This window comes from Zophobas morio, unplaced genomic scaffold (assembly GCF_036711695.1).
Source record: "Zophobas morio isolate AGI-343-1 ecotype UQ-CSIRO unplaced genomic scaffold, CSIRO_AGI_Zmor_V1 ptg000008l, whole genome shotgun sequence".
In the NCBI taxonomy this organism is placed as follows: domain Eukaryota; kingdom Metazoa; phylum Arthropoda; class Insecta; order Coleoptera; family Tenebrionidae; genus Zophobas; species Zophobas morio.
The window spans coordinates 2606692-2633930 of NW_026972113.1; the positions used below are offsets into that span (position 1 = coordinate 2606692).

General features: G+C 29.0%; 1 protein-coding gene across 3 annotated transcripts in view; it reads left to right on the forward strand.

Annotated features, from left to right (window-relative positions):
- Kuz (kuzbanian) overlaps positions 1–22240 on the forward strand; it is a 148606-nt gene extending 126366 nt beyond the window's left edge. The window contains exons 8-12 of one of the 3 annotated variants that reach the window (XM_064050296.1): positions 23–375; positions 427–832; positions 11980–12261; positions 12314–12470; positions 22042–22240. In XM_064050296.1, coding sequence (XP_063906366.1) covers positions 23–375; positions 427–832; positions 11980–12261; positions 12314–12470; positions 22042–22151 — 1308 coding nt within the window. In that variant the 3' untranslated portion in view covers positions 22152–22240. The remainder of the gene's footprint in view (positions 1–22; positions 376–426; positions 833–11979; positions 12262–12313; positions 12471–22041) is intronic. The other 2 variants (XM_064050297.1, XM_064050298.1) reach the window with 2 other exon arrangements.
- The last annotated feature ends 4999 nt before the right edge of the window (positions 22241–27239 follow it).

Sequence of the window (27239 nt, forward strand, 5' to 3'; positions counted from 1 at the left end):
GGTGGTAATTTTGGTTGGATAGCACGACTACCCTCCGGAATGCAGACCCGGGGGTCTCAACGGGAACTTTATCATGTTTGCGTCGGCGACCAGTGGCGATCGCCCCAACAACAGCAAGTTTTCCAGTTGCAGCGTGGGCAACATCTCCAACGTGCTCGACGCGATCGAAGACAATAAAAAGCGGAATTGTTTCACTGCGTCGGCGGGCGCTTTCTGCGGTAACAAGATCGTGGAAGTGGGGGAGGAGTGCGATTGTGGGTACGACGATAACGAGTGTCAGGATAAGTGCTGCTATCCGCGGCAGTTGAGTCTGCAGGATAAGCAGGAGAACGCGTCGGCGAAGGGGTGTCAAAGGCGTCGAGGCACCCAGTGCAGGTAACTAAACCCGATCCTACCGACTGCGCCACTTTAGCGACTCGTTTTCAGCCCCAGTCAAGGACCTTGTTGTAGTGGTGATACTTGCCGCTTCGTCCCGGCGTACGCCCACGAGGTGTGCAAGACTGAGTCCGATTGTTCGTTGTCCTCCAAGTGCAACGGACTCACAGCGGAGTGCCCAAATCCGCAACCGAAAGCGGACAAGACACGATGCAATAACGGAACCCAACTGTGCATTAAGGGCGAGTGTACGGGATCAATATGTCTCGAGTGGAATCTACAGGCTTGCTCCATTACGTCCCAAGATCATCCCAATATCGATAAGAGGAAATTGTGCGAGCTGGCGTGCCAGAATGGTACGGATATATGTCGCAGTACTAGCGAGTTTGCTGACAAGGTGGGTCTGCCGACGGGAGGAATCAGCCTGAGGCCGGGATCACCATGCGACAATTTTCAGGTGAGTTTGTAACCATAAACACACTCCACAATATTTACAATTTAATCAATCCAACCGACTGCGCCATTTTCGCGTCCTTCCAAGCAAAGCTGCATAATTATCGTTTCTGTCAATTAATCTCAGCATTCTTGTTCGATATTCTTCCAGCAACTACTTCGCCCCAAATTAATTTCTCTCACTTGTCGGCCAGAAAATTGGAAGAAGATTAAATGAGAATTGAATCCTCGCACCGAGCCTCGTTATTACAAAGTAGTTTATGGAAATTAACATCAATGAAGAGCTTCTATCCAGAAAGTTAAATTATATTTGCAAACTTACCGGGAATTAGTAATCTCCTCAATCTGCATGCAAAAATAAGATTTGGAATAGTTCATTAAACGTGTGTATCTCTCAAGCTATCGCGAACTTCATAATTGTTGTATGACGTTTTCGCGTTATTCCGAAATTGGTTTTATGTTTTAGTTTGTTAATTTTATTTCCGACAAAAACGTTAACAAACACCGGCTTGCGTCGCTGTTTGAATTGAATTTAAAGTTTGCAAATGCAGGCGCCGGTGATATATTAGTTTTGGAATTTGGTTAAAACCGGCATGCTGTGCATGGGTGGCAAAAAGCAAAAGTTTGCTGCAGTCTCAACACAATTAAAGTTTATTTGTTTTGCGGGAATTGAATGTACACTGTTCGGGGAAACATATTCAAATCGAGTGAAAAGGATGCGATTGGGGAATTTAGTTTTTGGAGTGATGAAAATCGACTGGAGGTATAAAATCATAAAAAAATCCATGGATTAATTTCGTATAAGTGGTGTCTGGTTTTTTTGATTGTGGTTCGCTGCGCATTGTGACAGCAAAATATGTAAGTCGTCTCTTACAATATACAGCTTGTGGTATAGTGGGTTGCCTATAATACTATTTTACTTCTCGAGCGTAAGCTAAGGAAGTATTGTAATCGAGTCCATCGGGCGACTGGCTTAGACATCCAGATTTTTGAAAAAAAAAAAAAAAATAACAACATTTTACAATTTATGATCAAAATTTATCATCAGTTTTCCTTGTGCCCCAGAAATTGATGATGCCATCTTACATTTTTGTCCAATGAATGTTCTTATTTAAATATTTAAAAATAACATAGTCTTGAACTTGTGGTTTATGTATCCGTGTTGGATATTTATCGTAGACATCGAGATTTTTGGTTAAAAATAAAAATCGTAGCCATTTAACGATTTTATTTCTCAATTTTTCAACTTTGCGATTTCTCGATCTTTCAAATTTTTGGATTTCTCAAATTTTTCGATATTTCAGTGTTGGGATTTTTCAGTTTTCTCGATTTTTACTTCCCGAGCGTAAGCAAAGGAAGTATTGTAATCGAGTCCGTCGGCCGACTCTCTACTTTTACGTTTTCTCGATCTTTCATGACCCCTAGAAGACGAAGAAATAGGTCTCCCATTTCCGTCTGTCTGTCCGTCTGTCCGTCTGTCCGTCTGTTGTCACGGATTTTTATTAGACAGATAATCTCCGAAAGTACTCGACCGATTGTTGTGAAATTTTGTACTTATATTAAGAATATCATGTAGATGGTAAAACGCTAACCAAAATTTGTCGAATCATCCCCACCACTAAAGCGATGACGTCACTTCAAAATTGTACATAGTAAATGGGTTTTCAATTGTATAAAATAACATAGTCCTACACATGTAGTTTACAACTCTGAATCGACTTTTCACCCGAAACGTCCAGATTTTTGGAAAAAAAATCAAAATTATAAAACAACATTTTGAAATTTAATTTTTAATCTGCTAACCAGAATGCTTTGAAATGTTGCAGATGTTTTAAGGCTATAAAGAGCATCATAAATCTTTAGTCAAAAAATATTTGCTTATCCCCTCCAAAAACTTGATGACGTCAGCTCAAAAGTTTGTGGAATAAATCATATCTAAAATGTACAAAATATGATGAGTCTGTACTTGTGATCTATCACTCCATTAATATTTTTTGGATTTGCATATACAGGGTGACTCAAAAAAATTAATGAATGCGTAAATATATTTTATTGATTTAATCAGGAACTACAAAACCGAATGCTCTGAAATCTTGCAGATGTTTTAAGGTCATAAAGAGCATAATAAATGTTTAGTCAAAATATATTTGCTTATCCCCTCCAAAAACTTGATGACGTCAGCTCGAAAGTTTGCCGAATAAATCATATCTAAAATGTACAAAATATGATGAGCCTGTACTTGTCATTTATCACTCCATTCATATTTTTTGGATTTGCATATACAGAGTGACTCAAAAAAATTAATGAATGCGTAAATTTATTTTATTGATTTAATCAGGAACTACAAAACCGAATGCTTTGAAATCTTGCAGATGTTTTAAGGTTATAAAGAGCATAATAAATTTTTAGTCAAAATATATTTGGTTATCTTCTACAAAAAACTGATGACGTCAGCTCAAAAGTTTTCCGAATAAATCGTATCTAAAATGTACAAAATATGATGAGTCTGTACTTGTGATTTATCATTCCATTCATATTTTTGGATTTGCATATGCAGGGTGACTCAAAAAAATTAATGAAGGCGTGAATTTATTTTATCGATTTAATCAGGAATTACAAAACCGAATGCTTTGAAATCTTGGGAATATTTTAAAGTTATTATAAGCATGGTAAACTTTTGTTCAAAATGTATTTGTTCATCCCTCCTAAAAAAATTGATGACGTCACCCTTAAATTTTGCTGAATAAATCCTATCTAAAATGCAAAAAATATGATGAGTTTGTACTTGTGATTTATCATTCCATTCATATTTTTTAGATTTTCTTAAGAGGTGGTTCAAAAAAATTAATGAAGTCAATTTATTTTATTGATTAAATTAAAGGCAACACTTATTATTAGTATTACACCCCAACCAACCCAATTTGGTAGACACAAAATTTGTTAAAGGAAAAACTCGGTTGAAACATAAGGGTAGCACGCTTATTTACATCGACTTTAACATTACAGACCTGCATTTGTTTTATGCGTTCACTTGATTCCGCGAATGTGAAATAGACATGTTTATAATCAACCAATTCTGAATTTCACCGTCAAGAATTAAAATAAAACCCAATGTTTTATATAATAAGCGGAAGTCGAAGCAATAAAACCGACGGTCGTTTTGTTTACAGTTTCTGTGTTTGGCTCTCACGTATGCTGTTACGCCTGTCATCTTAAATTAACAATGTTTATACATACACGATTTTCAGTTGCCTCTGATACGTAGGTATACGTGAGTAAATTGTTTCGTTATTTTATTGATTATTACAAATCAATATTCAAATGACCCAATTCATTTTCCCGAAAATTTGAGAATATAATAATTTTATTCTTAGTATTACACTACATCTATCCCAACTGATATACGTGTCCTTGCAAAAATGTTGATGACGTCATCGCAATTTTTTTTTAAATTCCCACTACAAAAATGTAATGAGAAAAAAAACACAATAGGCATGCAGTCGTCAAGTTTCCGACAGCGAGGGAAGTACTGTCTAAACTCTTTAGACCAATTTTTTCATTTTTAGATTCCATAATTTTCCTATGTTTTGGTTGTACGATTTTTGAATTTTTCGTTCTTTAAATGTTTCAGTTTTTGACGTTTCCAAATTTTCAATTTTCTCAATTTTTCTGTTTCAGTTTTGTGTTTTTTCAGTTTTTTTATACTTCAATTTTTCTTAGATTTTTTAATATTTCGATGTTTCAGAATTGGAATTTCCCGATTTTTCAATTTTTGTTAGATTTTTAAAATTTTCCATATTACAGTTTTGAGATTTTTCAATTCAATATTTCGATTCTTCAATATTTTGATTTTTTTTTTTTTTGATGTTTGACATCAATTTTTTTTTCGATTTTTGGATATTTCGGCGTTTCAGTTTTGGGATTTTTCAAGATTTTGATTCTTCGATTTCTCTATTTCTCGATTTTTATTCAATTTTTCGATAAATTTTAATTTCTCAATTTTAAAATTTTAGATTTTTCAATTTCGCGGTCTGAGTTCTCCGATATTTCAATTTTTTAATTTTTCGAATTTTTAAATTAGTTTCTTATTTTTTTTTTTCTAAATTTTTTAATCTTTTCCTTTTCGATTTTGGGCTATTTCTATTCTCAATTTTGAAATTTTTGTGTTTTTTGGTTTTTAAATTTTTCGCTTGTTCAATTTCTGGATTTTATAGTATTTCGATTTTTCGATTTAACGATTTTTTAAATTTTTCAAATTTTATTTTTTTGTTTCGTTTTTCATTTTGGATTTTTCATTTTTGAACTTTCAATTTTTTAATTTTTCAATTTTTCGATTTTTTGATGTTTCAAATTCTCGATTTTTCACTTTTTCGATTCTTCAAATGTTCGATTAGGATTTTGATCTTTTATGTTTCTAAATTTTAGATTTTTCGATTTTTAATTTTTCACTTGTTTGATAGTTCTAGTTTTCAATTTTTCGATAAATTTTTTCGGTTGTAAAATTGTAGATTTTTCGATCATTGAGTTCTCAGATATTTCTACATATTTTTCAATTTTTGGAATTTTTAAATTTTAGTTTTTTCATCTTTTTGTTGTTTGATTTTCCGACTTTTCGACTATTGATTTTAGGTTTTTCGGTTTTTAAATCTTTCTATTTTTAAAATTTTGATTTTTCGATTTTTCGGTTGTTCAATTTCTGAATTTTTAAATTTTTTTAAAATTCAAAATTTTTCAATTTTTATCTTTTCGATTCGATATTTCTATTCTCAGTTTTTCGATTTTTGGACTTCTATATTTAGATGTTTCAGTTTTTCAATTTTAAAAATTTTTAATTTTCCCATTTTTCAGTTTTTCAATTTACAGATTTTATTTAATTATTCAAATTTTAACTTCTTTGATGTTTCGTTTATCGATATTTCAATTCCATTTCGTTTTTCCATGTTTCGATTTTGCGACTTTTCGGCTTTCGATTTTTTGATTTCCTAATTTTTCGTCTTTCAGTTTTGGAATTTTTCAATTTCGATTTTTCAGTTGTTAAATTTTAGATTTTTTAGTTTTTTAACTTTTCGATTTCTCGATTTTTCAATTTTCGAATTTTGAATTTTTTTAATTTCTCAATTTCTCGAATTTTAAATTTTAGCTTTTTCAATTTTCGACGTTTCGATTTCTCCATTTTTATATTTTCGAATTTGTAAATTTTAGTTTTTTCTTTTTTTTTTTGATGTTTCGATTTTCCGACTCCTTGGTTTTAGATTTTTCGGTTTTGCAATTTTTTAAATTTTTGATTTTTCTATTTTTCAATTTTTCGATTTTTTTTATTTTGTTGATGTTTTATCAGTTTTTCTATTCTTCATTTTTTTTCGATTTTTCAGTTTTTCAGTATTGCAGTTTTGGGATTTTTTTGATTATTCAAATTTTATCTTTTTTGATGTTTCGTTTATCGAGGCCCCAATTTTTCCATGTTTTGATTTTTGAACTTTTCGGCTTTCGATTTTTTGATTTCCCAAATTTTTGTCTTTTAGTTTTAGAATTTTTCAATTTCGATTTTTCAGTTTTTAAATTTTAGATTTGTTTAGTGTTTCGATTTCTCGAATTTTAAATTTTAGATTTTTCGATTTCACGATCCTTGAGTTCCCCGATATTTCTTTTTTTCAATTTTTCGAATTTCTAAAATTTAGTTTTTTCATTTTTTTGATGTTTCGATTTTGCGACCTTTCGATTTTTTGACTTCTTTGTTTTAGATCCCCTCGTTTTTCAATTTTTCTATTTTAAAAATTTTTGATTTTTCGATTTTTTTTTTTCAGTTGTTCAATTTCTGAATTTTTCATTTTTTTTTAAATTCAAAATTTTTCCATTTAAATGTTTTCGATTTTGGGCTATTTTTATTCTCAATTTTTCGATTTTTGGATATTTCGGTTTTTCGATTTTGAAGTTTTTTGATTTTTCAGTTTCTCGATTTTTTTATGTTTCGATTTCACAATTTTTCAGTTTTTCGATTTTTTTATTTTTTTAATTTGTCAATTTCTTGATTTTTAAATTTTCCGATTGTTCAATTTTTCGATTAATGTTAATTTTTCAATTTTGGAATTTTAGATTTTTCGATGTCACGTTCTTTGAATATTTCTATTTTTCAATTTTTCGAATTCATAAATTTTAGTTTTTTAATTTTTTTGATGTATCGATTTTGCGACCTTTTGATTTTTCGACCTCTTCGTTTTAGATTTTTCGGTTTTTCAATTTTTCTATTTTTAAAATTTTTGATTTGTCGAGATTTTGATGTTTCGATTTTTCGGTTGTTGAATTTCTGATTTTTTCAACAGTTTTTTTAATTCTAGATTTTTCAATTTTTACCTTTTGTATTCTCAATTTTTCAATTTTAATGTTAGATTTTTCTATTTCACAATTTTTGAGTTCTCAATTTTTCGAATTTTCAAATTTTAGTTTTTTCATTTTTTGGTGTTTCGATTTTGCGGTCTTTCGATTTTTCGACTTCGGTTTTCAAACTCCCATTTTAAAATTTTTCTATTTCTCGATTTTTGAAGATTTTGACGTTTCGATTTTTCGGTTGTTCATTTTCTGGATTTTTCTTTTTTTTGTTCTAAATTTTTCAATTTTTATCTTTTCGATTCGATACTTCTTTTCTAGGTTTTTCGATTTTTGGACTTCTAGATTTAGATGTTTCGGTTTTTCAATTTACAGATTTTATTTAATTATTCAAATTTTAACTTCTTTGATGTTTCGTTTATCGATATTTCAATTCCATTTCGTTTTTCCATGTTTCGATTTTGCGACTTTTCGGCTTTCGATTTTTTGATTTCCTAATTTTTCGTCTTTCAGTTTTGGAATTTTTCAATTTCGATTTTTCAGTTGTTAAATTTTAGATTTTTTAGTTTTTTAACTTTTCGATTTCTCGATTTTTCAATTTTCGAATTTTGAATTTTTTTAATTTCTCAATTTCTCGAATTTTAAATTTTAGCTTTTTCAATTTTCGACGTTTCGATTTCTCCATTTTTATATTTTCGAATTTGTAAATTTTAGTTTTTTCTTTTTTTTTTGATATTTCGATTTTGCGACCTTTCGATTTTCCGACTTCTTGGTTTTCGGTTTTGCAATTTTTAAAATTTTTGATTTTTCTATTTTTCAATTTTTCGATTTTTTTTATTTTGTTGATGTTTCACTTTCTCGTTTTATCAGTTTTTCTATCCTTCATTTTTTTTTTCGATTTATCAGTTTTTCAGTATAGCAGTTTTGGGATTTTTTTGATTATTCAAATTTTAACTTTTTTGATCGAGGTCCCAATTTTTCCATGTTTTGATTTTTGAACTTTTCGGCTTTCGATTTTTTGATTTCCCAAATTTTCGTCTTTTAGCTTTAGAATTTTTCAATTTCGATTTTTCAGTTTTTAAATTTTAGATTTTTTAGTTTTTCAATTTTTCGATTTGTTTAGTGTTTCGATTTCTCGATTTTTAAATTTTAGATTTTCGATTTCACGATCCTTGAGTTCCCCGATATTTCTTTTTTTCAATTTTTCGAATTTCTAAAATTTTGTTTTTTCATTTTTTTGATGTTTCGATTTTGCGACCTTTTGATTTTTTGACTTCTTTGTTTTAGATCCTCCCGTTTTTCAATTTTTCTATTTTTCAAATTTTCGATGTTTCTATATCGATTCTTCCGCTTTTCGATTTTCCAATTTTTCGTCCTTCAGTGTTCGAATTTTTCAATTTCGATTTTTCAATTCTTCAGATGTTCGATAAGAAGTTTGATTTTTTAATTTTCTAAATTTTAGATTTTTTGATTTTTGATTTTTCACTTGTTGGATATATATTTCAATTTTTCGATTTTTCATTTTTTCCCTCAATTTCTCGATTTTTAAATTTTAGATTTTTCGATTTCACGATCTGAGATTTCTATTTTTCAATTTTTCTAATTTTTAAATTTTAGTTTTTTCATTTTTTTGATGTTTCGTTTTTGAGACCTTTCAATTTTTCGATTTCTTGTTTTTAGATTTTTCGGCTTTTCAATTTTTCTATTTTAAACATTTTTAATTTTTCGATTTTTCCATTTTTCGATTTGTCAAGATTTCGATGTTTCGATTTTTCTGATTGTTCAATTTCTGGAATTTTAATTTTATTTTATTTTAAATTTTTCAATTTTCATCTTTTCGATTTTGGGCTATTTCTATTCTCAGTTTTTCGGTTTTTGGACTTCTGGCTTTAGCTGTTTGGGTTTTTCAATTTGTTGACTGAAATTTTTCGTTTTATCGATTTTTAAAATTTTTCAAATTTCAACTTTTTTTATGTTTCGTTCATAGATGGTCCAGTTATTCAATTTTTCGATTTTCCGACTTTTCGAGGTTCGGATTTTTCAATTTCGATTTTTCAGTTTTCAAATTTTAGATTTTTTAAATTTTGATTTTTCGATTTTTTGATATTTCGATTTCTCGATTTTTCAGTTTTTCGATTCTTCAAACGTGCGATAAGAATTTTGATTTTTTAATTTTCTAAATTTTAGATTTTTCGATTTTTGATTTTTCACTTGTTTGATATTTCAATTTTTCGATTTCACGATCTCTTTTTTAAATCTAAGTTTTTTCATTTTTTTGATATCTCGATTTTCGACCTTTCAATTATTCAACTTCTTGGTTTTAGATTTTCGGTTTTTCAATTTTTCGCTTGTTCAATTTATGGATTTTTCGATTTATCAATTTACCGCTTTTTATTATTTTTACAAATTTTAACTTTTTTGATGTTTCGTTTATCGATGTTCCAATTTTTCAGATTTTCGATGTTTCTATATTTCGATTTTCCAACTTTTCGATGTTCGGATTTTTCAATATTTCGATTTCCCAATTTTTCGTCCTCCAATTTTTCAATTTGGATTTTTCAATTCTTCAAATGTTCGATAAGAATTTTGATTCTTTAATTTTCTAAATTTTAGATTTTTTGATTTTTGATTTTTCACTTCCTTCAATTTCTCGATTTTCAAATTTTATATTTTTCGATTTCACGATATTTGAGTTTCCGAGATTTCTATTTTTCAATTTTTCGAATTTTTAAATTTTATTTTTTTCATTTTTTTGATGTATCGATTTTGCGACCTTTCCATTTTTTCGACTTCTTGTTTTTAGATTTTTCTCCTTTTCAATTTTTCTAGTTTAAAAATTTTTAATTTTTCGATTTGCCGAGATTTCGATGTTTTGATTTTTCTTATTGTTCAATTTCTGGAATTTTAATGTTGTTTTATTTTATATTTTTCAATTTTCACATTTTTGATTTTGGGCTATTTCTCTTCTCAGTTTTTCGATTTTTGGACTTCTGGCTTTAGCTGTTTGGGTTTTTCAATTTAAAAAAAATTTCAAATTTCAACTTTTTTGATGTTTCGTTTATCGATAGTCCAGTTATTCAATTTTTCGATTTTCCAACTTTTCGAGGCTCGGATTTTTCAATTTCGATTTTTCAGTTTTTGAATTTTAGATTTTTTAAATTTTGATTTTTCGATTTTTTGATATTTCCATTTCTCGATTTTTCAGTTTTTTCGATTCTTCAAATGTTCGATAAGAATTTTGATTTTTTAATTTTCTAAATTTTAGATTTTTCGATTTTTGATTTTTCACTTGTTTGATATTTCAATTTTTCGATTTCACGATCTTTTTTTAAATTTAAGTTTTTTCATTTTTTTGATATCTCGATTTTCGACCTTTCAATTATTCGACTTCTTGATTTTAGATTTTCGGTTTTTCAATTTTTCTGTTTTTAAAATTTTTTACCTTTTCGAATTTGGGTTATTCCTATTTTCTGTTTTTCGATTTTTGGACTTCTAGGTTTAGATATTTCGGTTTTTTATATGGATTTTTCAATTGTTCGATTTATCGATGGTCCAGTTATTCAATTTTTCGATTTTCCAACTTTTGAGGTTCGGAGTTTTCAATTTCGAATTTTCAGTTTTTAAATTTGATTTTTCGATTTTTTCATATTTCGATTTCTCGATTTTTCAATATTTCGATTCTTCAAATGTGCGATAAGAATTTTGATTTTTTAATTTTCTAAATTTTAGATTTTTCGAATTTTGATTTTTCACTTGTTTGATATTTCAATTTTTCGATTTCAAAATTTAAGTTTTTTCATTTTTTTTATCTCGATTTTGCGACCTTTCAATTTTTCTTGGTTTTAGATTTTCGGTTTTTTAATTTTTCTATTTTTGAAATTTTTTACTTTTTCGAATTTGGGCTATTCCTATTCTGTTTTTCGATTTTTGGACTTCTAGGTTTAGATATTTCGGTTTTTCATTTTTTCGTTTGTTCAATTTATGGATTTTTCAATTGTTCGATTTACCGATTTTTATCGATGGTCCAGTTATTCAATTTTTCGATTTTCCAACTTTTGAGGTTCGGATTTTTCAATTTCGAATTTTCAGTTTTTAAATTTGATTTTTCGATTTTTTGATATTTCGATTTCTCGACTTTTCAGTCTTTCGATTCTTCAAATGTGCGATAAGAATTTTGATTTGATAATTTTCTAAATTTTAGATTTTTCGATTTTTGATTTTTCACTTGCTTGATATTTCAATTTTTCGATTTCACGATCTGTTTTTTAAATGTACGTTTTTTTATTTTTTTGATATCTCGATTTTGCGACCTTTCAATTTTTCGACTCCTTGGTTTTAGATTTTCGGTTTTTCAATTTTTCAATTTTTGAAATTTTTTACCTTTTCGAATTTGAGCTATTCATATTGTTTTTCGATTTTTGGACTTCTAGGTTTCGATATTTCGGTTTTTCAATTTTTCGCTTTTTCATCTTTCAGTTTTAGAATTTTTCAATTTCGATTTTCCAGTTTTTAAAGTTTTGATTTTTTAATTTTAATTTTTCAATTTTTCGATTTTTTGATGTTTCGATTTCTCGATTTTTGAGTTATCTAAATTTTTGATTTTTCGCTTGTTTGATATTTCAGTTTTTTAATTCTTCAATTGTTCGATTTCGCGAAATTTGTTGGGCTGTACTTCAGAGGCCAATTTTTTAAGGCTGCATATTTATTCTAGAACCTATATATTCTGAATTGTACCTCACTAACACTTTCCGCGAGAAAGAGACAGACATATCACGTTTTCCCATCCCAAATTTGCCAACCTCCCTACATCATCGATTTCGCTTCCAGGGCTACTGCGACGTGTTCCTGAAATGCCGGGCGGTGGACGCGGACGGCCCCCTCGTCAGATTGATGAACCTCCTCTTGAACAAGGAAACATTATTAAGCGTGGCCCAATGGATAACAAATTACTGGTGGGCCGTGCTCTTAATGGGCATCGCGTTCATCATCTTCATGGGCTTATTCATAAAGTGCTGCGCCGTACACACGCCCTCCTCCAACCCGAAGAAACGTCCGGCGAGGCGCATCAGCGACACTCTACGCAGGCCGATGAACACCCTGCGAAGAATGGTGAGTAGCACCCGGGACACCCGTACCAACTTACCAACGATTAAATTTCCAGCGACACCAAAACGGCCCGCCACAGCACGCGCCCCAGAACGCCCCGGCGGCCAACAGCAACCGGAGTCGGGGGGAGCGGTCGGGCCGTCCGAGCGCCAGCCACCAAGGCCCGCGACCGGGCTACGGCGAGGGCCGGGGACACTACCATGCCCCGAAAGGTAAGTTGTGTGGGAGCATGGGTGTTGAGGCTTTCGGTGTGGGTGGGGAAGGAGACTTGGGTTTGTAGTGGTGGAGTTTTCCGTGGTCGTGGTTAAGGCTTAAGACGGAATATTGGAGTTGGAGATACAATATTCCGGTCTTCTATCCTGGGGACTTTCCTTCCTAGTTCATTGCGCCATCTGTATCCAGTGGCGGCTCGTGGTGATTTTTGATGGGTGTTGGCAAAAAAATATATACATATATATAATTAATCATTTTTGTGAGAACGTGTTTTTGTTTGGTGTTATGTCAATCAATATAAGATAACAAATATTTTATGTATATTACATATATATTATTTTATAAATGTTACTTACAATGTCGGTCAGCAAGAACCAACGAGAACGTCGAAGACTCTTGCTAGAAGAGGAAAGAGGAGCAAAAAAAGGTTCAGCACATAAATAGATTTGTTAGGAGTTTATAGAACTATAAACTCAAATAATGATCCCAACATGTAAAGATTTTGAAATAACATGACGAGAAAACGTTAAATTTTAAACCTTTGAGATAAGCTACACTTAGAAAAAGCAGCAATTTAGAAAATTATTGTAAAAGCAAAATTAAAAATGCCAAATCAAACCAAACATAAATTCTCAAAATACTAACAAAGTTAACAATAACAAATACAATAAAAATAATTCCAAAATAATCGTTCTGAAGACCACTAATTACCAAAGACTCCTCCAAAAAACTTTTTAATTTTATCATCGAATTTACTTTAAGAGAAATTGGCGATTCATCTTGTCCCCGAAATGTATGTTTTTGTGTAGCCAAGAAAATTATCATATCGAATAAACGCCGAATTTAAGAGAATTTTCTATAGTTTCACATATTTTATATCGCTCTTCTTGTGGAATTCCAAAGTATTCGTAATTTAATTTTATGTTAAATAGCAGATAATTCCAACAGTTTTGTTTGTCGTTTCACTACCGATCAACCTAATATTTATTGTCCGAACTTTGATTAAAGCCTTTATTACTGCCACGAGAGTTTATGATGACCAATTGTTTCATTTCGGGACATGATCTTAATTTATAAACAAATAATTCATAAATATGAAGTTCCATACTACTGAATTTATTTATTAAAAACAAAAACTCAATGTCTTTAATGCCTTCTTTACCACCTCTCTAATATTATTTGCACAGCTTACAGTAAGATTTGCCATTAAAAAAAATGCTAGAAAGTACCTACTTTGGTACCCGCCTAACTATTTGGTAATTTGAATAAGCTACATTTTATAATTAAATGCACTATCCAGACTGCAGTTTCTGATCTGACTGAATTCAATTGAGTCGTGTCTCCGACGAGGACGAACCATATGAACATTTTCCAATTTAGAATGTTATTTATGTTATTTAAATTTTAAAAAATAGCATAGTCCTGATCTTGTGATTTATAAATACCCTATTGCGACTTTTAGGCTTTTCGATTTCTCGATTTTTCAACTTTGAATGTCTCAATTTTTCAATATTTCGATTTTGAGCTTTTCCAATTCTTCCATTCTTCAAATTTTCCATTTCTCGATTTTTACTTTTTGGATTTTCAATTTATTGTTGAACTTTAGATTTTTCAATTCTTCGACTGTTTTATACTTCGATTTTTTTTCGATGTTTTAATATTTCATTTTTTAAAATTCTAGGTTTTTCGATATCTCGAGTTTTCAATAGGTACTTCTGTATTTTAATTTTCGATTTTCCAGTTTTTCTTTTTTAAAATTTTTCGATTATTCCATTTTTTAATTTCTCAATTTATCGAATTCAGATGTTTCGTTGTTTTGATTGTTCAGTTTCTCAATTTATCAATTTTTCCATTTTTAACTTTCCTTTTCGACTTACGACTCCTCAATTTCTCGATCCTTCGATTTTTCGATGTCTCAGTTTTTGAATTTTTCGATGTTTCGATTTTTGGATTTCTCGGTTTCTCGGTTTTTTCTTTTGAGCTTCTCAATTTCTGGATTTTCCAATTTTTTAATGTTCCGATTTTTCAATTTTTTAAATTGAATTGGATTTCTCGATTCTTCAATTTTGCTATATTTTAATTGCTCAATGTTTTAAATCTTAGATTTTTCGATTTCTCGATTTTTTGGCTTCTCAATTCTTCAGTATTTAAATTTTTCAATGAATAGATTTTGACGTTAAATTTTCAGTTTTCTGATTTTTCAATTAATGTATTTTTGATTTTCCCACTTCTCAAAGTTTCGGTTTTTCAGTTCTTTAATTCTTCAATTTTTCGACTTCGCTTTATTGTTTTTTCGATTTCTCAATTTTTGGATATTTCTTTCAGTTTTGATATTTTTCAATACTTCGATTCTTTGATTTTTCGACCTCTAGATTTTTCGATTTTTTATTTTTGGGTTTTCAGTTTTTCGTTTTTTATACATTAAATTTTTCAATTTTTCGATTGTTTTATATTTCAATTTCTCAATTTTTCAACTTTTCCATATTTTAATTTTTAAATTTCTAGATTTTTCGGTGTGTCGATTTTTCCGTTCTTCATTTCTTCAATTTTTCGATTATTCAGGTGTTTGATTTTTCAATTTTTCGATTTTTTAATGTTCCGATTTTTCAATTTTTCAATTTTTTAAATTAAATTGGATTTCTCGATTCTTCAATTTTGCGATATTTTAATTGTTCAATGTTTTAAATCTTTGATTTTTCGATTTCTCGATTTTTTGGCTTCTCAGTTCTTCAGTATTTAAATTTTTCAATGAAAAGATTTTGACGTTAAATTTTCAGTTTTCTGATTTTTCAATTAATCTATTTTTGATTTTCCCACTTCTCAAAGTTTCGGTTTTTCAGTTCTTCAATTCTTCAATTTTTCGACTTCGCTTTATTGGTTTTTCGATTTCTCAATTTTTGGATATTTCTTTCAGTTTTGATATTTTTCAATACTTCGATTCTTTGATTTTTCGATTGTTTTATATTTCAATTTCTCAATTTTTCAACTTTTCCATATTTTAATTTTTAAATTTCTAGATTTTTCGGTGTCTCGATTTTTCCGTTCTTCATTTCTTCAATTTTTCGATTATTCAGGTTTTTGATTTTTCAATTTTTCGATTTTTTAAGTTTGCGATTTTTTGACTCTGTTTTTTGACTTTTCTGTTTCTCAATTTTTGAATTTCCTAATTTTTGGATGTTTCGTTCAATTTTGTGATTTTTCAGTTTTTCGATTTCTCAATTTTAACTTTTCAATTTTTATATTATTAGTTTTTTCGATTTTTTGAGTTTTCAGTTCTTCTATATTTTTTTTCAATTAATCTATTTTTGATTTTCCCACTTCTCAAAGTTTCGGTTTTTCAGTTCTTCAATTCTTCAATTTTTCGACTTCGCTTTATTGGTTTTTCGATTTCTCAATTTTTGGATATTTCTTTCAGTTTTGATATTTTTCAATACTTCGATTCTTTGATTTTTCGACCTCTAGATTTTTCGATTTTTCTATTTTTGGGTTTTCAGTTTTTCGTTTTTTTATACATTAAATTTTTCAATTTTGTTCAATTGTTTTATATTTTAATTTCTCAATTTTTCAACTTTTCCATATTTTAATTTTTAAATTTCTAGATTTTTCGGTGTCTCGATTTTTCCGTTCTTCATTTCTTCAATTTTTCGATTATTCAGGTTTTTGATTTTTCAGTTTTTCGATTTTTTAAGTTTGCGATTTTTTGACTCTGCTTTTTTGACTTTTCTGTTTCTCAATTTTTTAATTTCCTAATTTTTGGATGTTTCGTTCAATTTTGTGATTTTTCAGTTTTTCGATTTTTTGAGTTTTCAGTTTTTCTATATTTTTTTTTTTCAATTAATCTATTTTTGATTTTCCCACTTCTCAAAGTTTCGGTTTTTCAGTCCTTCAATTCTTCAATTTTTGACTTCGCTTTATTGGTTTTTCGATTTCTCAATTTTTGGATATTTCTTTCAGTTTTGATATTTTTCAATACTTCGATTCTTTGATTTTTCGACCTCTAGATTTTTCGATTTTTTATTTTTGGGTTTTCAGTTTTTCGTTTTTTATACATTAAATTTTTCAATTTTTCGATTGTTTTATATTTCAATTTCTCAATTTTCCAACTTTTCCATATTTTAATTTTTAAATTTCTAGATTTTTCGGTGTCTCGATTTTTCCGTTCTTCAGTTCTTCAATTTTTCGATTATTCAGGTTTTTGATTTTTCAATTTTTCGATTTTTTAAGTTTGCGATTTTTTGACTCTGCTTTTTAGACTTTTCTGTTTCTCAATTTTTTAATTTCCTAATTTTTGGATGTTTCGTTCAATTTTGTGATTTTTCAGTTTTTCGATTTCTCAATTTTAACTTTTCAATTTTTATATTATTAGTTTTTTTGGATTTTTTGAGTTTTCAGTTCTTCTATATTTTTTTTTTCAATTAATCTATTTTTGATTTTCCCACTTCTCAAAGTTTCGGTTTTTCAATTCTTCAATTTTTCGACTTCGCTTTATTGGTTTTTCGATTTCTCAATTTTTGGATATTTCTTTCAGTTTTGATATTTTTCAATACTTCGATTCTTTGATTTTTCGACCTCTAGATTTTTCGATTTTTTATTTTTGGGTTTTCAGTTTTTCGTTTTTTATACATTAAATTTTTCAATTTTTCGATTGTTTTATATTTCAGTTTCTCAATTTTTCAACTTTTCCATATTTTAATTTTTAAATTTCTAGATTTTTCGGTGTCTCGATTTTTCCGTTCTTCATTTCTTCAATTTTTCGATTTTTTAAGTTTGCGATTTTTTGACTCTGCTTTTTTGACTTTTCTGTTTCTCAATTTTTTAATTTCCTAATTTTTGGATGTTTCGTTCAATTTTGGATTTTTCAGTTTTTCGATTTCTCAATTTTAACTTTTCAATTTTTATATTATTAGTTTTTTCGATTTTTTGAGTTTTCAGTTCTTCTATATTTTTTTTTTCAATTAATCTATTTTTGATTTTCCCACTTCTCAAAGTTTCGGTTTTTCAGTTCTTCAATTCTTCAATTTTTCGACTTCGCTTTATTGGTTTTTCGATTTCTCAATTTTTGGATATTTCTTTCAGTTTTGATATTTTTCAAAACTTCGATTCTTTGATTTTTCGACCTCTTGATTTTTCGATTTTTTATTTTTGGGTTTTCAGTTTTTCGTTTTTTATACATTAAATTTTTCAATTTTTCGATTGTTTTATATTTCAATTTTTCGATTTTTCAACTTTTCCATATTTCAATTTTTAAATTTCTAGATTTTTCGGTGTCTCGATTTTTCAGTTCTTCAGTTCTTCAATTTTTCGATTATTCAGGTTTTTGATTTTTCAATTTTTCGATTTTTTAAGTTTGCGATTTTTTGACTCGGCTTTTTTGACTTTTCTGTTTCTCAATTTTTTAATTTCCTAATTTTTGGATGTTTCGTTCAATTTTGTGATTTTTCAGTTTTTCGATTTCTCAATTTTAACTTTTCAATTTTTATATTATTAGTTTTTTCGATTTTTTGAGTTTTCAGTTCTTCTATATTTTTTTTTCAATTAGTCTAATTTTGATTTTCCCACTTCTCAAAGTTTCGGTTTTTCAGTTCTTCAATTCTTCAATTTTTCGACTTCGCTTTATTGGTTTTTCGATTTCTCAATTTTTGGATATTTCTTTCAGTTTTGATATTTTTCAATACTTCGATTCTTTGATTTTTCGACCTCTTGATTTTTCGATTTTTTATTTTTGGGTTTTCAGTTTTTCGTTTTTTATGCATTAAATTTTTCAATTTTTCGATTGTTTTATATTTCAATTTCTCAATTTTTCAACTTTTCCATATTTTAATTTTTAAATTTCTAGATTTTTCGGTGTCTCGATTTTTCCGTTCTTCATTTCTTCAATTTTTCGATTATTCAGGTTTTTGATTTTTCAATTTTTCGATTTTTTAAGTTTGCGATTTTTTGACTCTGCTTTTTTGACTTTTCTGTTTCTCAATTTTTTAATTTCCTAATTTTTGGATGTTTCGTTCAATTTTGTGATTTTTCAGTTTTTCGATTTCTCAATTTTAACTTTTCAATTTTTATATTATTAGTTTTTTCGATTTTTTGAGTTTTCAGTTCTTCTATATTTTTTTTTCAATTAATCTATTTTTCATTTTCCCACTTCTCAAAGTTTCGGTTTTTCAGTTCTTCAATTCTTCAATTTTTCGACTTCGCTTTATTGGTTTTTCGATTTCTCAATTTTTGGATATTTCTTTCAGTTTTGATATTTTTCAATACTTCGATTCTTTGATTTTTCGACCTCTAGATTTTTCGATTTTTTATTTTTGGGTTTTCAGTTTTTCGTTTTTTATGCATTAAATTTTTCAATTTTTCGATTGTTTTATATTTCAATTTCTCAATTTTTCAACTTTTCCATATTTTAGTTTTTAAATTTCTAGATTTTTCGGTGTCTCGATTTTTCCGTTCTTCAGTTCTTCAATTTTTCGATTATTCAGGTTTTTGATTTTTCAATTTTTCGATTTTTTAATGTTCCGATTTTTCAATTTTTCAATTTTTTAAATTAAATTGGATTTCTCGATTCTTCAATTTTGCGATATTTTAATTGTTCAATGTTTTAAATCTTTGATTTTTCGATTTCTCGATTTTTTGGCTTCTCAGTTCTTGAGTATTTAAATTTTTCAATGAAAAGATTTTGACGTTAAATTTTCAGTTTTCTGATTTTTCAATTAATCTATTTTTGATTTTCCCACTTCTCAAAGTTTCGGATTTTCAGTTCTTCAATTCTTCAATTTTTCGACTTCGCTTTATTGGTTTTTCGATTTCTCAATTTTTGGATATTTCTTTCAGTTTTGATATTTTTCAATACTTCGATTCTTTGATTTTTCGACCTCTAGATTTTTCGATTTTTTATTTTTGGGTTTTCAGTTTTTCGTTTTTTATACATTAAATTTTTCAATTTTTCGATTGTTTTATATTTCAATTTCTCAATTTTTCAACTTTTCCATATTTTAATTTTTAAATTCCTAGATTTTTCGGTGTCTCGATTTTTCCGTTCTTCATTTCTTCAATTTTTCGATTATTCAGGTTTTTGATTTTTCAATTTTTCGATTTTTTAAGTTTGCGATTTTTTGACTCTGCTTTTTTGACTTTTCTGTTTCTCAATTTTTTAATTTCCTAATTTTTGGATGTTTCGTTCAATTTTGTGATTTTGCAGTTTTTCGATTTCTCAATTTTAACTTTTCAATTTTTATATTATTAGTTTTTTCGATTTTTTGAGTTTTCAGTTCTTCTATTTTTTTTTTTTTTCAATTAATCTATTTTTGATTTTCCCACTTCTCAAAGTTTCGGTTTTTCAGTTCTTCAATTCTTCAATTTTTCGACTTCGCTTTATTGGTTTTTCGATTTCTCAATTTTTGGATATTTCTTTCAGTTTTGATATTTTTCAATACTTCGATTCTTTGATTTTTCGACCTCTAGATTTTTCGATTTTTTATTTTTGGGTTTTCAGTTTTTCGATTTTTATACATTCAATTTTTCAATTTTTCGATTGTTTTGTATTTCAATTTCTCAATTTTTCAACTTTTCCATATTTTAATTTTTAAATTTCTAGATTTTTCGGCGTCTCGATTTTTCCGTTCTTCATTTCTTCAATTTTTCAATTATTCAGGTTTTTGATTTTTCAATTTTTCGATTTTTTAAGTTTGCGATTTTTTGACTCTGCTTTTTTGACTTTTCTGTTTCTCAATTTTTTAATTTCCTAATTTTTGGATGTTTCGTTCAATTTTGTGATTTTTCAGTTTTTCGATTTCTCAATTTTAACTTTTCAATTTTTGTATTATTAGTTTTTTCGATTTTTTGAGTTTTCAGTTCTTCTATATTTTTTTTTTTCAATTAATCTATTTTTGATTTTCCCACTTCTCAAAGTTTCGGTTTTTCAGTTCTTCAATTCTTCAATTTTTCGACTTCGCTTTATTGGTTTTTCGATTTCTCAATTTTTGGATATTTCTTTCAGTTTTGATATTTTTCAATACTTCGATTCTTTGATTTTTCGATCTCTAGATTTTTCGATTTTTTATTTTTGGGTTTTCAGTTTTTCGTTTTTTATACATTCAATTTTTCAATTTTTCGATTGTTTTATATTTCAATTTCTCAATTTTTCAGTTTTTCCACATTTTAATTTTTAAATTTCTAGATTTTTCGGTGTCTCGATTTTTCCGTTCTTCATTTCTTCAATTTTTCGATTATTCAGGTTTTTGATTTTTCAATTTTTCGATTTTTTAAGTTTGCGATTTTTTGACTTTTCTGTTTCTCAATTTTTTAATTTCCTAATTTTTGGATGTTTCGTTCAATTTTGTGATTTTTCAGTTTTTCGATTTTTTGAGTTTTCAGTTCTTCTATATTTTAATCTTTCAATTTTCGGAATATTTAAATTTTCGATTGTCCAATTTTTTTTATTTTTCGATTTTTTTTACTACCTTATCGACATCACGTGCTTACAGACTATTTTTACCTCTTTTCGTAAGGTACCGCCACTTCACAGTGAAGCGAGTGAGATGTAAAATATATGTTCATTCTTTTCTACATGGAAAAGTGATTCTCCGTATAGGTTGTCCAACTATAATATACTTAAACAATGCTAGAGCGAACACGTAATAAACCTGTGCGGACAGTCTGAATTAAATAATAAATTAAGCGTATATTTAACTTTTGTTGACTCTGCTACAGTTATATTTATGAAACAAAAATGCATATGTAATAATAAAAAAATACACATGTCAGATACGTACTGCAATAATAAATGTATTACTTATTCTCATCATTGGTTATTCGGATTTTTAAATTTATAATTCATTATAAAGTTTACACGGTGTCATAATACAAGAATATGGTTATTACAAATTTTCATTTGATATGAAAAAGTATTTATTAATTATTATGGTGTTGCTCTTTTCTATAAAAATAGTATTCAAGAATTTTCGCATAACATTATTTTCCTTATTACCTTACCCATATTTCAATAGAGTAATAAAAATAATTACCTCTATACTTTTACAATACAGAAGAAGTAAAAAAATCGAAATTAATTTATTGAATTATTATTTGAGATATACGTTGAGGCCAGGGCGTCCTGCCCCGCTTTAAGCAAGAAAACACGGATATGCAAAGACGCGCGTTTCGAATTCTTTACTCTCAATTACGTACATAGAAAACCGAACGTATGTCGTTGCTTACAATCAAGAGGGTGGGCCAGGGTGGACTAGCCCATCCTCACATGATTGTGTATACATATAAAATATTTTAAAAAAGAAAAAAAATCAATATTTTACTTCGTATCATAAAAAATCAAATAGGGTGGGCATTGCCCACCCTGCCCACCCCGAGGAGCCGCCACTGTCTGTATCCCGTTTTGTCTTATTTTGCGCCAAGCTTAAACGTATTTTCCGTCTCTTTTTTGACTCTTGTTTGTTGTGTAATTTTGTAGTCAAAAAGATTCGGTTGATGCAGTCCGCCTCACATTTCAGCACACTCATAATTTTATTTTGGCAGTAGACACGATCCACTAACAATCGACTTATTTTCCCCGATTAATAGAATATTCCCCACTAGCCACAGCCCCTCCGGCCAATTACAATCGCCAAAGTAACCATCCCTACGCCGGGGCTTACGATCGCAATGCTTACGAGATGCGGAACAAAGTTTGACAGAACGAACAAGTCGGAGACATTCGGGTCCCGCCGCCCCCGGAGTACTCCGACACGCCAATGGCCAACATACATTTCGAGGGTCCCGGTGTCGCTTCCACCAGCAGCCATAACCATCGCCATCACCACCACCATCACCGCAAGGAGTTGAGTGGCAGGGGTGAGTCCACTTGATCGTCGAGGAGAGAGAGGGACTCGTTGCAAATTTGGCCAACGTCAGGCACTGTGATGGCAAACAAAAAAAAATACCGCTACGATAGTTTTAAAGTGCGTGTGATAATAATCGAACCTTACGATGCTGATGATTCAGATGATTGAAACGGGTGCAAACGGTTAGTCACCTTTAATTTTAGGGATTTTCAAATTGGACGATCTGTTTTTATGAATTAGTTAGCTTCCTTTGAGAAAAGGCTGATGTTTTGTTGAGAGTTTAGGGAATTGGATCGTTTTAGAGATGGACGATTTTATGTAGATTTTATTTATCCATGAAACAAATAGTTTTATTTATTTATTTACTTGCCATTTTCGCACCAAATATAGATCCAACACCCACTTTAAATATTGATGTTTACTGGAGGGGATACCGCGTTAGCATCCGAAAAGAGAGGAAAAGTTCGCTTGTTCCGTTCCAAATACTCAGACGCGCATGCGTACCGAATTCGTTTGTCACGACTTTTCCCGCTTTTTTGGAGTTTCCGTACAAGTTCGGGAAATTACGGGTCCCTCTCGGCGCATATCACGACTCCTTTTTCCTGTCAGAACAACGTTGATCAATGTTCTTTGTGTTATGTTTATGGATGAATTGGTCTAGTTTGAGCTTGATTTATCCATAACACATACTTTGTGTTTAAGTGTTCAAACCGTAGTTTTAGTACTTTGTGTAAGAACAAGTGTGAAATATTAAAGTGGGTGTCTTACTGTTAAATAGACATCACAACCATTTCTTGTGAGGCCAAGATTGAAAATTGTGCAACATTGACATTTTTTGACGCAGAGATCTCATTTTGTCCTCAAAAGTTTACTATTTTTATATGAAGGACACAGACTACCATTTTTGGTATTGTTGAATTCAGAAATATGTGATAAAATTATAATTTGCTGTTTTTGTATGTCTTGATGGACAAATCGTGTATATTTTATGGGAAAAATTGTAAAATACTTTATGTAAATATTGGAATACTATTTGTTTTATATGAAATTGTATCACTTTGTCACGTTTGTTTTTGAGTGGTGGATCTTACCTACATCTAGCTATTGTTTTATTAAACGCGTCATTTTTTCGTAAACCGTTTTCGGCTAGTAGGTAACATCCATCCTCGCGACCAATCATTTTTGCATGTGCTTAAAAGAAAATAACTTGTACCAAGTCTCTACGACTTTTTATAATACTGTCAAAAAAACAATGTGTTATTGTCAAATGTAACATAAAATAAAGAAATACGATTTTCATATGTGTGCTGTGTTTCATTGTTTGATGTGCATGCTACCAGATTGTCAAAGGAGGTAAGAAATTTGCAACCCGATTGGCCGTTACACCTCCTCCCACAATCGCCTCGAACAGAATAGGTTGTGATATTTGTATAAATAGGTTGGTGTTCTCTGTTTCTGTTGTATGTTTGTCATTCAGAGTATAGCTTGTAAAACGTCACACTCGTTAAACGCAGGACGTGATCTAAATCGCAGCTGGGCACCAAAAATTTTTTAACGACCTTCCTACACCCACTCAGACGACAAAATGCAGAAACAGAAAAGTCCACTAAAACCAGAATTGTTCTTTTTTGTAATTTCGGTAGTGACGGGATTTCGTACTGTGCAGCTAGTTTTTTGGTTGAAAAATTAAAGTTCCTGAGTCTCTGAAAAACAAGGAACACATTTTGAAAAAAGTAAACGAAAGTTGTGTTGCATTCGACTCTTACAGTTTTTTCTTTGTTGGTACCACTGCTGTGGTTTTGACTGAATTACTGTAAAAAAGAGCCCCGTCGGCTGCAAAGCACAGAAAAGTTTACGCCAGTTTTTGTTGATTGATCACATATACATATAGATTTTGTCGAAATATTGCTGTCTAGACAATAAGAATCAGTGTTACCAGTAGGAAGAAATATGTACGCAAAAATATTGTCGGTACGTAGAGTCTAGGGGTATTAAGCTGCTCCGCCTTCTCGCTGCGGGCTGCCACAATGCCATAAACACTCACAAACAATTATTTTTTAATTTAAAAATTTTCAATTTTTTTTTTCCCATTTTCGATTTTTAGCCACTTCCATTTCTCATTTTTTTTATTTTTCGGCTTCTCGATCATTGGATCGCGATTTTTCAATATTTCGATTTTTTAGTTTTTCAATAATTCATCTTCGATTTTTCGGTTTTCCAATTTTTCGACATTTCAGTTTTAGAATTTACGATATGTATTTACATTTTTCAATTTTTAATTTCTCAATTTTTGGACATTCTTTCAGTTTTGGGGTTTTTCAATATTTTGTTTCTTCGACTTTATGATTTTTCGAGTTTTTATTTTTTGGAATTCCAGTTTTTCGTTTTTTAAACTTTTGGTTTTTAAATTTTTCATTTTGGAAACTCTAGATTTTTCGATTTTACAATTTTTTGAGTTCTCGATTTATGGAGATTCAGATGTTTCCATTGTTGAGTCTCTCGATTTATCAAATTTTCTATTTTTAACTTTTCGATTTTGGCCTCCAATTTTTCGACTCCCCAACTCTTCGACTCCTCGATTTTTCTCTCTTTCGATTTTTCGATGTTTCCATTTTTAAATTATCCGATTTTTCAATTTTCCAATTTTTTTCATTTTCGATTTTTGAATTTTTAATTTTTTGATTTTTTGATGTTTAGATTCCTCCATTTTTCAATTTTACGATATTTTAATTTTTTTATGCTTTAAATGATAGATTTTCGATTTTCCAGTTCAATATTTTTTAATTTTTCAAATTTTGACATTTCTGAATTTTCAGTTTTCCGATTCCTCAATTAATCAATTTTTTGATTTACCAAATTCTCGTTTTCCCAAAGTTTCGATCTTTCAGTTCTTCAATTTTTCGATTTTCCAGGTCTTTGATTTTTCAGTTTTTCGACTTTGCTTTTTTGACTTTTCGATTTCTTAAATTTTCAGTTTTCGTATTTCCAAAGTTTTGGATATTTCGTTTAATTTTTCGACATTTGAGTTTTGGGATTGTTTAGTATTTCGATTTTTCAGTTCAATATTTTTGATTTTTCAAATTTTGACATTTCTGAATTTTCCGTTTTCCGATTTCTCAATTAATCTATTTTTTGATTTACCAAATTCTCGTTTTCCCAAAGTTTCGATCTTTCAGTTCTTCAATTTTTCGATTTTCCAGGTCTTTAATTTATCAATTTTTCGACTTTGCTTTTTTGACTTTTCGATTTCTCAATTGTTCTGTTTTCTTATTTCCAAATTTTTGGATATTTCGTTTAATTTTTCGATATTTGAGTTTTGGGATTTTTTAGTATTTCGATTTTTCAGTTCAATATTTTTTAATTTTTCAAATTTTGACATTTCTGAATATTCAGGTTTCCGATTTCTCAATTAATATATTTTTTGACTTTCCAATTTCTCGATTTCCCGAAGTTTCAATCTTTCAGTTCTTCAAATTTTCGATTTTCCAGGCCATTGATTTATCAATTTTTCAGTTTTTTAATTTCCCATTTTTTTGGATATTTTGTTCAATTTTTCGATTTTCCAGTTCTTTAATATTTTTTAATTTTTCAAATTTTGACATTTCTAATTTTCAGTTTTCCGATTCCTCAATTAATCAATTTTTTGATTTACCAAATTCTCGTTTTCCCAAAGTTTCGATCTTTCAGTTCAATTTTTCGATTTTCCAGGTCTTTGATTTTTCAGTTTTTCGACTTTGCTTTTTTGACTTCTCGATTTCTCAATTTTTCGGTTTTCTTATTTCCAAATTTTTGGATATTTCGTTTAATTTTTCGATATTTCAGTTTTATGATTTTTTAGTATTTCGATTTTTCAGTTCATATTTTTTAATTTTTCAAATTTTGACATTTCAGAATTTTCAGTTTTCCGATTTCTCAATTAATATATTTTTTGACTTTCCAATTTCTCGATTTCCCAAGATTTCGATCCTTCAGTTCTTCAAATTTTCGATTTTCCAGGCCATTGATTTATCAATTTTTCAGTTTTTTAATTTCCCATTTTTTTGGATATTTTGTTCAATTTTTCGATTTTCCAGTTCTTCAATATTTTTTAAATTTTGACATTTCTGAATTTTCAGTTTTCCGATTTCTCAATTAATATATTTTTTGACTTTCCAATTTCTCGATTTCCCAAAGTTTCGATCCTTCAGTTCTTCAAATTTTCGATACTCCAGGCCATTGATTTATCAATTTTTCAGTTTTGTAATTTCCCATTTTTTTGGATATTTTGTTCAATTTTTCGATTTTCCAGTTCTTCAATATTTTTTAATTTTTCAAATTTTGACATTTCTGAATTTTCAGTTTTCCGATTCCTCAATTAATCTATTTTTTGATTTACCAAATTCTCATTTTCCCAAAGTTTCGATCTTTCAGTTCTTCAATTTTTCGATTTTCCAGGTCTTTGATTTTTGAGTATTTCGACTTTGCTTTTTTGACTTTTCGATTTCTCAATTTTTCAGTTTTCTTATTTCCAAATTTTTTCGATATTTGAGTCTTGGGATTTTTTAGTATTTCGATTTTTCAGTTCAATATTTTTTAATTTTTCAAATTTTGACATTTCTGAATTTTCAGTTTTCCGATTTCTCAATTAATATATTTTTTGACTTTCCAATTTCTCGATTTCCCAAAGTTTCGAACCTTCAGTTCTTCAAATTTTCGATTTTCCAGGTCTTCGATTTATCAATTTTTCACTTTTTTAATTTTGCATTTTTTTGGATATTTTGTTCAATTTTTCGATTTCTGGATTTTTCGATTTCTAAACTTTTTACTTTTTGGATTTTCAATTTTTCGTTTTCTAAATTTAGATTTCTCAATTTTTCAACTTTTCAGTTCTTCTATATGCATTTCAATTTTTAAATTTTGGGCTTTTCCAATTTGTTTTAATTTTTCGATGTTTGAATT